Source organism: Lolium rigidum, chromosome 1 (genome assembly GCF_022539505.1).
Source record: "Lolium rigidum isolate FL_2022 chromosome 1, APGP_CSIRO_Lrig_0.1, whole genome shotgun sequence".
NCBI lineage: Eukaryota > Viridiplantae > Streptophyta > Magnoliopsida > Poales > Poaceae > Lolium > Lolium rigidum.
In genome coordinates, this window is record NC_061508.1 from 299,176,319 (window position 1) to 299,192,787 (window position 16,469).

The following is a 16,469-nucleotide window of genomic DNA, read 5'->3' on the forward strand; positions in this document are numbered from 1 at the left end:
CGCATTTTTACAAATCTTTTTCTATTTCCTTGATTATGCGCTGCGTCCGCGCGTTGGGCGCAGCGCGCGACCCAAACGGGTCGCGTGGTTGGAGATGCCCTAAGCCTATGTACATATTTGTAAACGTCTATGTTTATTATTAGTTTAATAACAAATGGATCATCTACAAGAAACGTTGTGCCTAGAGTAACATTGAAGTTTAAGTCCGCGGTATTGCTCAAGACATAGACGCTTAGTTCTTCTAAAGGCTGAAAAAGTAAGTTGTAATAGCCTTCTTTTAACAGGGGAAGGCCCACAAGGGTATAGTGCTGCAATATATTTGTCGTCGGTGGAATACAAAATATAAACAGGACCCCAAAGTAAACTAACATTACATCGCAGTCCTAGAATTTAGCACAAAGGACCCTGAAACATAAAACAGAAAGGCAATCAAGTCATCTTCTCCACCGCAACAATAAGGACTCCACCGCCGGTCGGCCTTCTTCTCGCCGGGGACGAAGCCACTTGGGAGACAAAGGGTGATTTGCACCGGCGGGAATACCTTAGACTAGGAGGTTGAGCTGACGCCATCTTTGGCGTCTGGAGAGGCTTCCTTCTCAGCCAGAAGTTATGGCGGCAATCGAGGGCCTCAATGTGATGATCTCCAGCCTGCAGCAAGAAAACCCGATGGAGCTCCGATCCAGCCACCTCTCTCCACCAACCGCCACCACGACGACGAGATCGAGAGGAAACACTGAAATCCCAAACTCTACCACAGCTACCCCCTGATCTGGGGGGTCTTCAAGCTTATTTGATAGAGCACCTTCTCCAAATCCGCTGCAACCTTACCCCATCCACCATGGATAAAAGCATAGCAACAGAAGGACTGAAGGAGGCTTCTCCAGCCGCTACTCGGAGAGGACTGAGAAAAGATCAACATCGGCATATAGCCAGACTCCATGGAGGAAAAATGATAAAGGAACCCTAGATGCTAAAAACTGCTAGGTTAATGTTGTACAAGGAGGGACCCTCTCATGTCTCAACGCCGGCCACAACCAGAGAGGAGAAAGGGAGGGGTCTGCAGGCCCTAGATATAGGACAGCAGGAGAGTCGGGTTGGGGAGAGGAACAAGAGTGACCGTCTGCCTCCAACCGGTGTGTAACAACTTAAAAAAACAAGTTGCTTCCTCTTTTCTTCCATAACCTACTTAGCTTATCAGGAGGGGCTTTCAAACGAGTTATCTCATAACTAATCTAGAAGCCTCAAATGATAAGCCCGACCACTTATAGGAAAAGCTCAAGATGGATCGCTTAATTTTTACAGTTTTGCTAGTTCTCTTAGTTCTCAGTCGAGTTTCGTACACCTAATTTGCAAGTTGTAAATGAGGTTGCAACTAAAAAAATATCTTTGCACAACTAGATTTATTTTATGGTTCGTGTTGAGTTGCGACATAGAGTGCAAATGAAATTCAAAAATATTATTTGAGTGAGAACTAAGTTGACTGATTAGTCACATGTTATTTCGTTAAGGAAAATGATTCGTTGCCCCCGGGGGATAAGGCTCTCCCAACCCCAGGTCCCCAGCCGTCGGATCAACCATTTTGATGGTTAGATTTGCATGTAGCAAAAAAACACCTTCGGCAGCAAAAAATCACCCCCGGCAGCAAATGACTGAAGCAAAAAACGGTTCGTTCAGAAAAAAAATAAAAAGGCTGGGCTCGTTGGAGACCTCCCCGGAGACCACGTAGCAAAAAAATGTGATAATGTAGCAAAGATGAAAATCGTCAGAGACATCGCCGGAGACAACATAGCAAACATATTATCACGATGTGATGCTATTTTTTTGCTATAATTGTTTTGTTGTTTTGTTACTTTAATTTAAAAAAATTGCTACGAGCTCTCCGGCGAGATCTCCGGCGAGCTCAGCCTTTTTATTTGATTTCGTAACTGAACGTTTTTTGCTACAATGTAGCAAAAACGGGGTATGTTTTTGCTGTCGGGAGGTATTTTTTTGCTACATTCAGTAGAAGCAGATCTGACCGTCCAAGATAGCCGATCCGACGGCTGGGAAATCAGATCCCCCAGGGACGCCCATTTGCCGCGTGTTATATTTTCACGCCGCGAGCCGGTTGAGTCTAGGCTAACGATCGGATTTTCAGGAAGCAGCCATCTGACTGGATTTCCTTAACTAACAACGATATATATAATCTATATATCTGAATCACTTAAACCCCGTTTGAATATATTGGTAGCTCTAAACTGAAACTGAGTTGTTCATATTCGTTTGAATATATTGGTAGCTCTAAACTGAAACTGAGTTGTTTATATTTAATTAAGCGATTCAGATAGATAGATTATATTCGTTGTTTGTTAGGCTGATTAACCCGGCCTTGTTGTACAAGATTGTAACCAAACCCTAATTATCACTATAATATAAAGAGACACGGCGCGTCCAGCCTGAGCGCTGCGCTCTTGCCTCTCCAAACACATCTCGATCATCTAAGCCTGTTTTGCTTACAAAGCCACGTACGGTTGCTACAACTGCCAATACAAGAGAGCCTGCACGGGAATCCAAGTCAAGTACAGTAGTTTTTAAGCTTGCGCTTGTGTACGATGAAAGATCTGGCAGCGTTGAAGCTTTTACCCTGCCTTCTTTTCCTAGCTATCGTGTTCGCCTGTCAGCCCTGCACCTGGGCGACCAGCGCCGCCTTGCGCGCCGACCTCACGCACGTCGACAGCGGGCGTGGCTTCACCAACGGCGAGCTGCTCCGCCGGATGGCTGCTCGTTCGACGGCACGAGCGGCCAGCCTGCGGTATTCTTCATCCGCCCGCCCCGGCGACGCCAGCAAGGCTGAGGCGGTGACCGTGCCGATGGCTCGCGGCAACACCGACACGGAGTACTACGGTTCCGAGTACCTCATCCACTTCGGTATCGGCACGCCGAGGCCGCAGCCGGTGGCGCTGGCGTTGGACACCGGCAGCGACCTAATCTGGACGCAGTGCGGGTGCATCGTCTGCTTCGACCAGCCGCTCCCTCTGGTGGACACCTCTGCCTCCGCCACCGTCCGTGGCCTCTCTTGCACCGACCCTCTCTGCCGGAGCGGAGGAGGCCTCCCGCTCTCCGGGTGCGCCGCCGACGACAACGTTTGCTTCTACGTCTACGCCTACGCCGACCAAACGGTCACGACGGGCAAGATCATGGAGGACACCTTCACGTTCCAGGCGCCAAACGGCACGGGCGTCGCCGCCGTGCCGAGCCTCCGCTTCGGATGTGGCGTGTACAACACCGGCAGCTTCATATCCAACGAGTCGGGCGTCGCCGGCTTCGCCCGTGGGCCGCTGTCGCTGCCTTCGCAGCTCAAAGTCACCAGCTTCTCGTATTGCCTCACGGCCATAGCAGATGGCACGACCAGCCCGGTGTTCCTGGGCACGATGGACAGCCTCCAAGCGCAGGCCACGGGGCCCATCCAGTCCACCCCGTTCGCCCCAGGCCCCGCGGGCAGCTTGTTCTACTACCTTTCGCTCCAAGGGATCACCGTCGGCAAGACGCGACTGCCCTTCAACGCCTCCGTCTTCGCGATCAAGGACGACGGCTCGGGCGGGACCATCATCGACTCCGGCACATCCATCACCAACTTCCCGCAGGCCGTGTTCGAAAGCCTCCAGGAGGCGTTCGTGTCGCAGATGCCGCTGCCCGTCGCAAACAACTCCGACGGCAGGCTGTGCTTCGCCGCCATCTCCTCTTCGTCCTCCACTGCGGCGGACACGACCAAAGTGCGTGTGCCCAAGCTCATCCTCCACCTGGACGGCGCCGACTGGGACATCCCGCGGGAGAATTACATGCTGCACGTCCAAGACGTTGACGGCACCGGCGCCGGCGACGGGCTGTGCCTGGTCATCGATTCGTCAGGCGTCGACGACGGCTTCACCATCATAGGCAACTTCCAGCAGCAGAACACCCACATCGTCTACGACCTCGAAGCCAATAAGATGAGCTTCGCGCCCGCACGCTGCAACAAGCTCTGATCGAGTCCGAGTCCGAGTCCGAGTCTTACACTGTCTTTCACATTATACGTACAGTAGTATTTCATCGAAATTGAATACAAATTCACAGTTATTCAAATTTGAAAGCTTGTTGGGTTTTCCCATGGATTTGTTCGATCTTCTACATGCATGAACGGATCTTAATTAATTGCATTTTCTTGCTCCAGAAAACTCCTAAAATTTAGTAATCCAATCAAATACTCATCAACCAAAGCTTCTCTATATTTCAAACTCTCTGTAAAACAATACTACTACTTAGAATAACGAAATTCTCAATCTATTAGAAACTGTAAATTCTTTCACCTCCTCGGAGATTCTTCATCTTCTACAAAGAGTAGTGAAAAACTAATCAACATAAGTCACCAATAAGATAATATACATGTGACTATGAGAGTATCCTTGGCCAATTCATAAGCAGGAAGAAATTTGTAATATATCCATCACATGTGACTTTTTATATCCTAAAATGTCTAAATTTAGTAGTATAATCCAGTCTACTACTCAGGCGTTGATCTTAATGATTTATCTTGTTTCGTTCCTGCCACCAACGCTAGAGAAGCGCCACACCTTTCATGCCCTTGTCATTTGAAATTGATTGGAGGCACTCCATGACCTACACCGGATTTGCACAACCCCTTAAAAGAAGTCTGACATCTTCTAGCTTGAGTGCACGCCACAATTTCTTCACTTCTTTACATTCGATAAACAAATGACTCACATCTAGAAACTGATAGAGCAAACCGTGCATCTAGTATTCAGTTCAAACACATGTATAGGGTATGGCTGTTATGGCAAAATCTCCATTGAAAGTGTAGAACCTTTGGAGGGCAGTTCATTTTCCAGTCTTTTCCAAATCAGCTGCTCTGGTTGTGGATCAAAGTTTGGACGACTCTCACGCTGCAGCACATCATCATGTAATTTATAAGCAGACTTTACCCAAAAGAAAACAGCTTTTTTGTCCACATGCCAGGCCAAGTAAATAAGTAATCCTCGGATTGTTCAGCAATTGGGATGGAAAGAATGATCTGAGCATCTCTGGGGCAAAAGTTTGTTGCACAAGAGGCATGTCCAAAGATTCAGAGACTGGATCACTCAACTCAGAGACACGCGTACAAGAGAGGGAGTAAATTTCAAACACACCATTGAAAACCACAACGAAAAAAATTACTTGCCACAACCTTAGACAACACCTAACTGCCGCTCCTCTGACCACAATACGTAGTCGATGCAAAGGATTTAATATGCATGAATCGACAACGTGGCGTACCAACCGGGCATGTAACACACCAACTCCAAGTCGGATTCTCGCCATACATTTATGGTGAGTCCAAATAATACATGAATCACCTATGGCAAATACATGAGATAACTGAAGCTGAAAAGCCAATGGAAATGGTGAATTTGACTGGGATCGCAGAGTCTTGTTTCGCTTGTAGAGCTCCAACTGATGACAAGATCAGGATGATGCTAAGAGTGCCTTGACCACCTTCCATCATCAGTCCAACGGAAGACCCGGGGCTTGTTTCATTCATGAAGGTGATCTTACCCAGATGAACAGTTATATTATTAGGCTCACATTTGACAGTAATACTTAAGATATGGTAAAACAAGGGTTATGCAAGACAGTTTCTAGTTGATAGAACCACACACCTTCTCTCAGTTTCCACAAAATGAGGTGGTTCTGCCGCTGGAGAGGTGGAGCACTGAAGCAGGATTTCAGAGTCTGAAAGCTCGTTAAGAGAGGATGCTAGTTCTGCCCAGTCTGGCATCCTATAAAAGCAGAAGAGAATCACACGGAATAGTTACTTAACCAACAAAGTAGGGAGGCACAAGTACTTAAATTTGTAATATGTATACTCTTAAAATTTCCCAGAGTATTATTCAAGATGCAGTTTATATGCATGACAAGTTGACAACAAAAACCCACTATTAAAATAGCCAGAAGGAACACATTTCCTTTATCTTCCTGTTATAAGGTGTTCATGATGGAAACTAGGCAAGGATCAAAGCCTGAAAATGTTATTTTATTGTCCATTTCCCACAAACAGTTGTAAATTTTATTGGGTGTTGGAATACGGCAGTGGGTCAAATCTTGAGCCTAAACAGGGCCTACCCATGAATAGGAATGGTTCCTATCCACCGTTCAATTCACCGATGAATTACAGAAAGTGAAATAAATACTGTAGAGTATTTCATGCATAGGGGTAAGGGTCATTACACATATATGGAGTATGATAACAGATTAACAGCAATTCAGGCAAGATGCTAAAACTGTCCTTTTGCAATAATGAAAACGTCCAACATTTCTTTCGAAGTTGTACTACACCTACGAAAATTTTGAAGATCAGACTGAAGAAAAGAAGCAACCTGTTTGATTTAACCTAATGCCTATGTCCACAGATTAATATTCAGCGACAGAAGGTCGATACTTAGAGACGAAGAGGCTGAATAACGAAATTGATGGGAAGATATAAGAAACGGACCAGCAGGCAGGGGCAATTTGGAAAATATCAGCGTGTGTGTCGTAGGATGAGAAGAAGAAAAAAGACTGAGCTACATGATTCTCTGGTTGGTCAGCATAGCTTACTCGGTTGTGTTTACGATGGCGCCGACTCACCGGAGGCTGGAAGCGAGTCAAGTTCCCATGTTTGGGACACACATGTTATCACAGAGTCGCTAGCCCCGTCATGGCATGGGGTTAGGTAGGCGAGTGTAGGCCAAGCGTCGGTTATTGCAAGGAAAAAACAATGGAATAAACAAGAAAAAAAGCCTTCGGCAAGATTGAGAGAGAGAGAGAGATAGAGAGAGAGAGCTAACCAGAAAGATTGATCTCAGTTTTCCCCTATGCCTGTGATGGATGGCCCAGATTTTGAACTCCACGGATCTGTGACGTGGAGTGTAGGTCTCCCCAAATTAGCGAAGGTTAACTAAAGAGATGGCACAACTTTCGTGGGACTACTTATGGCATGTGAGTTAAGAAGGCTGTTGGGGTTCCCAGGATTTTTTTTCTCCTCTGGCTCGGTGGACTTTAATCCGTCAGGGTGTTGGTAGACTAGAGGGGTGTGGCAAGAAAAAAAGGGACTAAAAAGCCTTGTAGGCTTGCCAAATCCATGGAAGAAATTACTTAGGTTGAATTAGTTCTTAGGCGAGATTGGGTAAGAGAGAGAGAGATAGAGGATGCTTGACAAGTCAACTGGGATTGATGAACAAGGCGCTCCGGCAGACAATGAGATAGATGGATCAGGGAAGAAGCTCGCAGCTGGCTGGCTGGCCACTCGTCATGGTTAGGGAACAGCCACCCGCTCAAACCAGGCAACTTCGCTCAAGCTGCTGGCTGGCTGGCTTGACTCGCCTCTGCCACCAAACGACCCAGACGGAGTTGCCAAGGCCTCTCCTCGCCTCGCCTCACAACGCTTGAGCGAAGTTCCCAGGTTTGACGTGAACCTGGCCTCACAGGGTCGTCGGCCCCGCCGTGTTGGAAGACTAGAGGGCTGTGGCAAGGAAAAAAAAAGGACTAAAAAAGCCTCGTAGGCTGCCAACTCTATGGAGGAAATTACTTACGTCGTATTAGTTCTTCGTCGAGATTGGGGTAAGAGAGAGGAGATGCTTGATGGATCAATGGGATTGATGAACAAGGCACTCGGACAGTCAATGGGATGGATGGATCAGGGAGAAGCTTGCAGCTAGCCGGCTGGCCACTCGTCGTGGTCACGCCCTCGTCGACCATCCTTGCATTGCCTACGCCGCCCAAGAGACCCAGCGCGCCAAGGCCTTTAGCCGCACCTTGCTCGAAAGGCTATAGCCGGGCTATAGCGGGGCTATAGCCAGCTATTTAAAACTATGAAAATACATGAGATAACTGAAGCTGAAAAGCGAATGTAAATGGTGAATTTGACTGGGATCACAATGTCTTGTTTCACTTGTAGAGCACCAATTGATGACAAGATCAGGACGATGCTAAGAGTGCCTTGACCACCTTCCATCATCGGTCCAACGGAAGACCCGGGGCTTGTACTTTGGAAATGTGTCTTCCCAGTCTGGATTCTCCATCATGTATTTCCATATCCTACAACAGGAAATTACAAAGCAAGAATAAACCATATATTTCACTCAAATCTGAATGCACACCATTGTTTCATTCATGAAGGTGATTTTACCCAAATGAACAATAATATTATTAGGCTCACATTTGACAGTAATCATTAAGATATGGTAAAATAAAAGGGTTATGCAAGACAGTTTCTAGTATGTAGGATAAAACCACACACCTTCTCTCAGTTTCAACAAAATGAGGTGGTTCTGCCGCTGGAGAGGTGGAGCACTGAAGCAGGATTTCAGAGTCTGAAAGCTCGTTAAGAGAGGATGCTAGTTCTGCCCAGTCTGGCATCCTATACAAGCAGGAGAAGAGAATCACACGGAATAGTACTTAACCAACAAAGTAGGGAGGCACAAGTACTTAAATTTGTAATAAGTATACTCTTAAAATTTCCCAGAGTATTATTCAAGATGCAGTTTATATGAATGACAAGTTGACAACAAAAACCCACTATTAAAATAGCCAGAAGGAACACATTTCCTTTATCTTCCTGTTATAAGGTGTTCATGATGGAAACTGGGCAAGGATCAAAGCCTGAAAATGTTATTTTATTGTCCATTTCCCACAAACAGTTGTAAATTTTATTGGGTGTTGGAAATATGGCAGTGGGTCGAATCTTGAGCCTAAACAGGGCCTACCCATGAATAGAAATGATTCCTATCCACTGTTCAATTCACCGATGAATTACAGAAAGTGAAATAAATACTGTAGAGTACTTCATGCATAGGGGTAAGGGTCATTACACATATATGGAGTATGATAACAGCAATTCAGGCAAGATGCTAAAACTGTCCTTTTGCAATAATGAAAACGTCCAACATTTCTTTCGAAGTTGTACTACACCTACGGAAATTTTGAAGATCAGACTGAAGCAAAGAAGCAACCTGTTTGATCTAACCTAATGCCTATGTCCATAGATTAATATTCAGCGACAGAAGGTCGATACTTAGAGACGAAGAGGCTGAATAACGAAATTGATGGGAAGATATAAGAAACGGACCAGCAGGCAGGGGCAATTTGGAAAATATCAGCGTGTGTGTCGTAGGTCTCCAGTAACTTCCCTTTCCAACTTGGATCATATGAACAAACACTCACACGAATTCTTCTGACTATTTCATCAGGACACCTTGAAGTCATGTCAAAGCTTGCAGGAGAAACAACACCAGATGATGTTTCCATCTGAAGACAGCAGAAGTGTCTGTTTGTGAGAAAACTTCTTCTAAAGTGGGGTATGTTTAAAGATGGCTTTAAAATAACAGTTACATGCGGGAATAATTGCAGATTACACAAACTACATAAATGAAATGGTAGTCCGAGATGCGGGCAAAATAGAATTTCCCCTCCCTCTTTTTCCTTCTCTTTTTGAATTAAAATTCAAATGTTCCTTGTGCTACAGGTAACAAGGTTTGTGGTGCTCACTGACAATAAAAATAGAAATAAAAACTACCAATCAATGCTCTAGTAGATTCAGATCGGGAGGAACTCACTAACCACAAATCCACCAACTATTGGTCGTGCATTGCCATAAGAATCAGTCATAGTGTTGTTCCCAAGAACACAAAAAGACCGAAGGTGGAATTGTTGCTCGAATTTATGCAGCACTTCAACTATCTTGCAACAAAGTGGATGGGAGTGTCCTTCCTGTTTGTTGTGTTTCCCTCCAGAAGAATGGACAACCTGTAGGGCTAAATGGTAAATAAATGGTTCCCCATATATATTTTGACAAACAAGAGATCTAAAAGAAATTTAACCAGACAACAACTTATTAATTCAACCTTTGTAGAAGCATCATCGAAACCACCAATCAGGTGAACCTGTAAGTAAATGCTTGTAAGAACGTTCCCACTGGTGCTTAACAGCTAATTATATATTTTGAGGGGAGATACTGGTGAAGAGACAAACATCAAATGGTGCATTGTCATCACCAAGTAATTCTAGCATCTGTCTGAACCCTCCTTCTACAATCTTTGGAAAGTCCATATGGCTAACAGAAGTCCTGAAATCAATTAATGCAGAATCAGAAGCATTAGTGACTGTCTTTCTTTTTGTAAGTTGGGAAACCACATGAAATTTTGACTTTCACAAGAAAACAAAGTCTTACAGGGTCAGATAAAACGTTTGCTTCTTTTTCACTTACATTCCAGTCTTGTTGTTGCGAACTGCAACACCCACACATGTAGTCATCTCATCTGTGCCCACTAACTACAGATGCAAAAGAAGAGATGAATTCAGAACTCAAAGCAATTTGAGTGGTCTACGCCAAAAAATGCTTTAGTTACTCTAAGAATGATAAAGTGGCTGAAATGTGGCAGAACTTGATAGTTGATAATGTGCTCTAATAGGATGTCAGCTTATCAGAACCACAAACTCAAAACTAATCTACCAATTTGGGTAAGTAGATCAAAACACACATCTAACTTCCAAAGTGAACTCCAGGAGTGCCTGCATATATAGTGGCCGTTTACCAGGAAACAACAGTCACAGCTGCCTTTATCCCGTCCGCAACAAGTATGATTTCCTCCATGGGAAATGAAAAATATGGAACAATGCAACAATAACTCGATTCCCCCGGCTGATTCGAACGACGCTGATCGGACCAAGGATCCGCAGGCTCTACTCGACCAAACCGCGAGGTCCTGAGCACGCACCTCGACGCGCGCCGGATCCACCGTGGCGTACTCCCGCTGGAAGACGTAGACGTGCCTGGGCCCCTCAGGCCCCGACGAGATCTGCCTCTCCGGCGCGGCCCTTAGCCGTTCGGACGCGGCGCAGAGCCCGGGGTTCCCCATGAGCGCCGCCACGAGCTCCCTCCCGCTGCTCCCCTGCAAAAACCGGGAGTCGATAAGATCAGGAAGAGAAAAGAGACTTGAACGCGCAGGAGCCCACCGCACGCACCGTGGCCGTGGGGGAGGAGACGGGTTCGCCGTCGACGAGGAGCATATCGCCGTCGGAGCTGGCGTGGTTGGGTTTGGGGGAATCACGAAGGGAAGTCGTCGGAAGTTTCCTTCCGTCCGACCGTTTAATTTAGATTTTAGAGTAGTTTGCCACTGAAAATTTCACCTTCTAATTCTTTAATTTTCGTGAATAACATCACATTAACAGGTTCTCCATGTGTGTCAACAACATGTGCCCTTCACCATGCGAAATAACTTTTTATTTTACGGCTCTAATAATATAGACATATATAAATGGGAAACTATACATTTAATTTCAGTTTGACATATAAATAAATAACTCCATTGGCTACAAATTTGCAATTAACATGATCATATGAAGAATAAAGAATTTAGAGTGAACCAAAGTTCCATATTCACGAATCACGAAATAAATCTAGTTGTGCAAAGATATTTTTCTAGTTGCAACGTCATTTGCAACTTACAAATTAGGTGTACGAAACACATGCAAATTTAATAATATAAGACTCGACTGAGAACTAAGAGAACTAGCAAAACTGTAAAAATTAAGCGACCCCTCTTGAGCTTTTCCTATAAGTCGTCGGGCTTACCGTTTTAGACTTCTAGATTAGTTATGAGATAACTCGTTTGAAAACCCCTCATGATAAGCTAAGTAGGTTATGGAAGAAACTAGAGAGGAAGCAACTTATTTTTTTAAAGTTGTTACGGACCGGTTGGACGCAGCCGGTCACTCTTGTTCCTCCTATATCCAGGGCTGGCAAGCCCCTCCCCTTATCCTCTCTGGTTGTGGCCGGCGTGACAGGAGAGGGTCCCTCCTTGTACAACAGTAACCTAGTAGTTTTTAGCATCTAGGGTTCCTTTATCGTTTTTCCTCCATGGAGTCTGGCTATATGCCGATGTTGAACTTTTCTTCGTCCTCTCTGAGTAGCGGCTGGAGAAGTCTCCTTCTGCTGCTCTGCTTCTATCCATGGCAGATGAGGGCAGGTTGCAGCGGATTTGGAGAAGGTACTCTGTCAAATAAGCTCGAGGACCCCCCAAATCAGGGGGGGTGTGGTGGAGTTTGTGATTTCAGTGCTTCCTCCCGATCTCATCGTCGTGGTGGCGTTTGGTGGAGAGAGATGGCTGGATCGTAGCTCCACGGGGTGTTCTTGCTGCAGGCTCGAGATCATCACATGACGGCCCTCGATTGCCGCCATGACTTCTAGCTGAGAGGGCAGCCTCTCCAGACGCCAAAGATGGCGTCAGATCAACCTCCAAGTTGGAGGCCCTCTGAGGTATTCCCGATGGCGCACATCGCCCTTCGTCTCCCAAGTGGCTTCGTCCCCGGCGAGAAGTGTTGGAGATATGCCCAAGAGGCAATAATAAAGTGGTTATTATAATATATCTTTATGTTTATGGTAAATGTTTGCATACCATGCTATAATTGTATTAACCGAAACATTGATACATGTGTGTTATGTAAACAACAAGGAGTCCCTAGTAAGCCTCTTGTTTAACTAGCTTATTGATTAATAGATGATCATGGTTTCGTGATCATGAACATTGGATGTTATTGTTGGAGATATGCCCAAGAGGCAATAATAAAGTTGTTATTATATATCTTTGTGTTTATGATAAATGTTTATATACCATGCTATAATTGTATTAACCGAAACATTGATACATGTGTGTTATGTAAACAACAATGAGTCCCTAGTAAGCCTCTTGTATAACTAGCTTGTTGATTAATAGATGATCATAGTTTCATGATCATGAACATTGGATGTTATTAATAACAAGGTTATGTCATTATGTGAATGATGTAATGGACACACCCAATTAAGCGTAGCATAAGATCACGTCATTAAGTTATTTGCTATAAGCTTTCGATACATAGTTACCTAGTCCTTTCGACCATGAGATCATGTAAATCACTTATACCGGAAAGGTACTTTGATTACATCAAACGCCACTCGCGTAAATGGGTGGTTATAAAGGTGGGATTAAGTATCCGGAAAGTATGAGTTGAGGCATATGGATCAACAGTGGGATTTGTCCATCCCGATGACGGATAGATATACTCTGGGCCCTCTCGGTGGAATATCGTCTAAATAGCTTGCAAGCATATGAATGGTTCATAAGAGACCACATACCACGGTACGAGTAAAGAGTACTTGTCAGGAGATGAGGTTGAACAAGGTATAGAGATACCGATGATCAAACCTCGGACAAGTAAAATATCGCGTGACAAAGGGAATCGGTATCGTATGTGAATGGTTCATTCGATCACTAAGTCATCGTTGAATATGTGGGAGCCATTATGGATCTCCAGATCCCGCTATTGGTTATTGGTCGGAGAGAGGTCTCAACCATGTATACATAGTTCGCGAACCGTAGGGTGACACACTTAAGGTTTGATGTCGTATTAGTAGATATTGAATATGGAATGGAGTTCGAAGTTTTGTTCGGAGTTTCGGATGGGATCCGAGGACATCACGAGGAGTTCGGAATGGTCCGGAGAATAAGATTCATATATAGGAAGTCATTTTATAAGTTTGAAAATGATCCGGTGCATTTATGGAAGGTTCTAGAAAAGTCCGGAAAAAATCACTATGGAAGGCGGAGTCCCGGAGGGACTCCACCAAGCTTGGCCGGCCAACCCTAAGGGGGTGGAGTCCCAGGTGGACTCCAGCAAGGTGGCCGGCCACCCCCCCTCATGGAAAGGTGGGAATCCCACCTCAAGTGGGAATCCCACCTTGGGTAGGTTTCCCTACACATGGAAGATTTTGGGTTTGGGTCTTATTCGAAGACTTGTAGTCCAACACTTGGGGGTTCCACCTATATAATGAGGAGCAAGGGGAGGGGGCCGGCCACACCAAAGCCATAGCTTGGCCGCACCCCATAGTGGCCGGCCACCCCCTCTCCCCAAACCCTAGCCGCCCCTCATCCTCCACCTCTCCCGCATACGCTTAGCGAAGCTCCGCCGGAGATCTCCATCGACACCGCCACCACGCCGTCGTGCTGCCGGGATTCAAGGAGGATCTACTACTTCCGCTGCCCGCTGGAACGGGGAGAAGGACGTCGTCTTCATCAACACCGAATGTGTGACCGATTACGGAGGTGCTGCCCGATTGTGGCACCGTCAAGATCTTCTACGTGCTTTTGAAAGCGGCAAGTGATCATCTTCTGCAACAACGAGATCTAATCTCGTAGGCTTTGGAAATCTTCAAGGGTTAGTCTCGTTCATCCCCTCGTTGCTACCGTCTTCTAGATTGCATCTTGGCTTGGATTGCGTTCTCGCGGTAGGAAATTTTTTGTTTTCTATGCTATGAATCCCTACAGTTATTAGTAACAAGGTTATGTCATTTGATAAATGATATAATGGACACACACCCAAATGAGCATAGCATAAGATCAAGTCATTAAGTTCAACTTGCTATAAGCTTTCGATACATAGTTACCTAGTCCTTCGAACATGAGATCATGTAAATCACTTACACCGGAAGGATACTTTGATTACATCAAATTCCATTGCATAAATGGGTGGTTATAAAGATGGGATTAAGTATTCGGAAAGTGAGAGTTGAGGCATATGGATCAAGAGTGGGATTTGTCCATCCCGATAACGGATAGATATACTCTGGGCCCTCTCGATGGAATGTCGTCTAATTAGCTTGCAAGCATGTGACTAGGTCACAAGAGATGACATACCACGGTACGTGTAAAGAGTACTTGTCGGTAATGAGGTTGAACTGGGTATGGAGATACCGATGATCGAACTTCGGACAAGTAAAGTATCGCGTGACAAAGCGAATCGGTATCGTATGTAAATGGTTCATTCGACCACTAAGTTATCGTTGAATGTGTGGGATCCATTATGGATCTCCAGATCCCGCTATTGGTTATTGGTCAGAGAGGAGTCTCGACCATGTCTGCATAGTTCATGAACCGTAGGGTGACAGACTTAAGGTTTGATGTCGTTTTAAGTAGATATGAAATATGGAATGGAGTTCGAATGTTTGTTCGGAGTCTCAGATGGGATCCAGGACATCACGAGGAGGTCCGGAATGGTCCGGAGAATAAGATTCATATATAGGAAGTCACTTTCCAAGTTTGGAAATGATCCGGTGCATTTATGGAAGGCGCTAGAATGTTCTAGAACTTTCCGGAAGAAATCACCATGGAAGGTGGAGTCCAGGTTGGACTCCACCAACCCTAACCATGAAGGAGATATGCCCTAGAGGCAATAATAAAGTGGTTATTATATATCTTTATGTTTATGATAAATGTTTATATACCATGCTATAATTGTATTAACCGAAACACTGATACATGTGTGATATGTAAACAACAAAGAGTCCCTAGTATGCCTCTTAACTAGCTTGTTGATTAATGGATGATTAGTTTCATAATCATGAACATTGGATGTTATTAATAACAAGGTTATATCATTGTATGAATGATGTAATGGACACACCCAATTAAGCGTAGCATAAGATCACGTCATTAAGTTATTTGCTATAAGCTTTCAATACATAGTTACCTAGTCCTTATGACCATGAGATCATGTAAATCACTTATACCGGAAAAGGTACTTTGATTACATCAAACGCCACTGCGTAAATGGGTGGTTATAAAGGTGGGATTAAGTATCCGGAAAGTATGAGTTGAGGCATATGGATCAACGATGGGATTTGTCCATCCCGATGACGGATAGATATACTCTGGGCCCTCTCGGTGGAATGTCGTCTAATGTCTTGCAAGCATATGAATAAGTTCATAAGAGACCACATACCACGGTACGATTAAAGAGTACTTGTCAGGAGACGAGGTTGAACAAGGTATAGAGTGATACCGATGATCAAACCTCGGACAAGTAAAATATCGCGTGACAAAGGGAATTGGTATCATATGTGAATGGTTCATTCGATCACTAAAGTCATCGTTGAATATGTGGGAGCCATTATGGATCTCTAGATCCCGCTATTGGTTATTGGTCGGAGAGAGTACTCAACCATGTTCGCATAGTTCGCGAACCGTAGGGTGACACACTTAAGGTTTGATGTTGAAATGGTAGATCTTGAATATGGAATGGAGTTCGAAGATTTGTTCGAAGTCCCGGATGGGATCCCGGACATCACGAGGAGTTCCGGAATGGTCCGGAGAATAAGATTCATATATAGGAAGTCATTTTATAAGATTTAAAATGATCCGGAAGGTTCTATGGGAGATTCTAGAAGGTTCTAGAAAAGTCCGGAAGAAATCACTAAGGAAGGAGGAGTCCCGGAGGGAATCCACCTCCCATGGCCGGCCAACCCTAGGAGGGGGGAGTCCACCTTGGTCTCCACCAAGGGGGCCGGCCAACCCCCCACATGGAAGGGGGAATCCCACCCCAAGTGGGATTCCCACCTTGGGTAGGTTTCCCTATCACATGGAAGGTTTTGGGTTCGGGTCTTA

General features: G+C 45.1%; 2 protein-coding genes across 2 annotated transcripts; one reads left to right on the forward strand and one right to left on the reverse strand.

Moving 5' to 3' along the window:
* The first annotated feature begins 2,591 nt into the window (after positions 1-2,591).
* On the forward strand, positions 2,592-4,004 carry LOC124683992 (aspartic proteinase nepenthesin-1-like). Its single transcript, XM_047218404.1, has one exon. The coding sequence runs from the start codon at positions 2,592-2,594 to the stop codon at positions 4,002-4,004; it is 1,413 nt and encodes a 470-aa protein (XP_047074360.1).
* Positions 4,005-7,870: 3,866 nt separating this feature from the next.
* Positions 7,871-10,928, reverse strand: LOC124696747 (protein N-terminal asparagine amidohydrolase-like). Its single transcript, XM_047229430.1, has 8 exons — positions 10,767-10,928; positions 10,256-10,320; positions 10,021-10,114; positions 9,894-9,932; positions 9,610-9,795; positions 9,119-9,297; positions 8,291-8,410; positions 7,871-8,088 (listed from the first exon to the last, which is right to left on the reverse strand). The coding sequence occupies exons 1-8, from the start codon at positions 10,905-10,907 to the stop codon at positions 7,980-7,982; spliced, it is 933 nt and encodes a 310-aa protein (XP_047085386.1). The 5' UTR covers positions 10,908-10,928; the 3' UTR covers positions 7,871-7,979.
* Between the last annotated feature and the right edge of the window lie 5,541 nt (positions 10,929-16,469).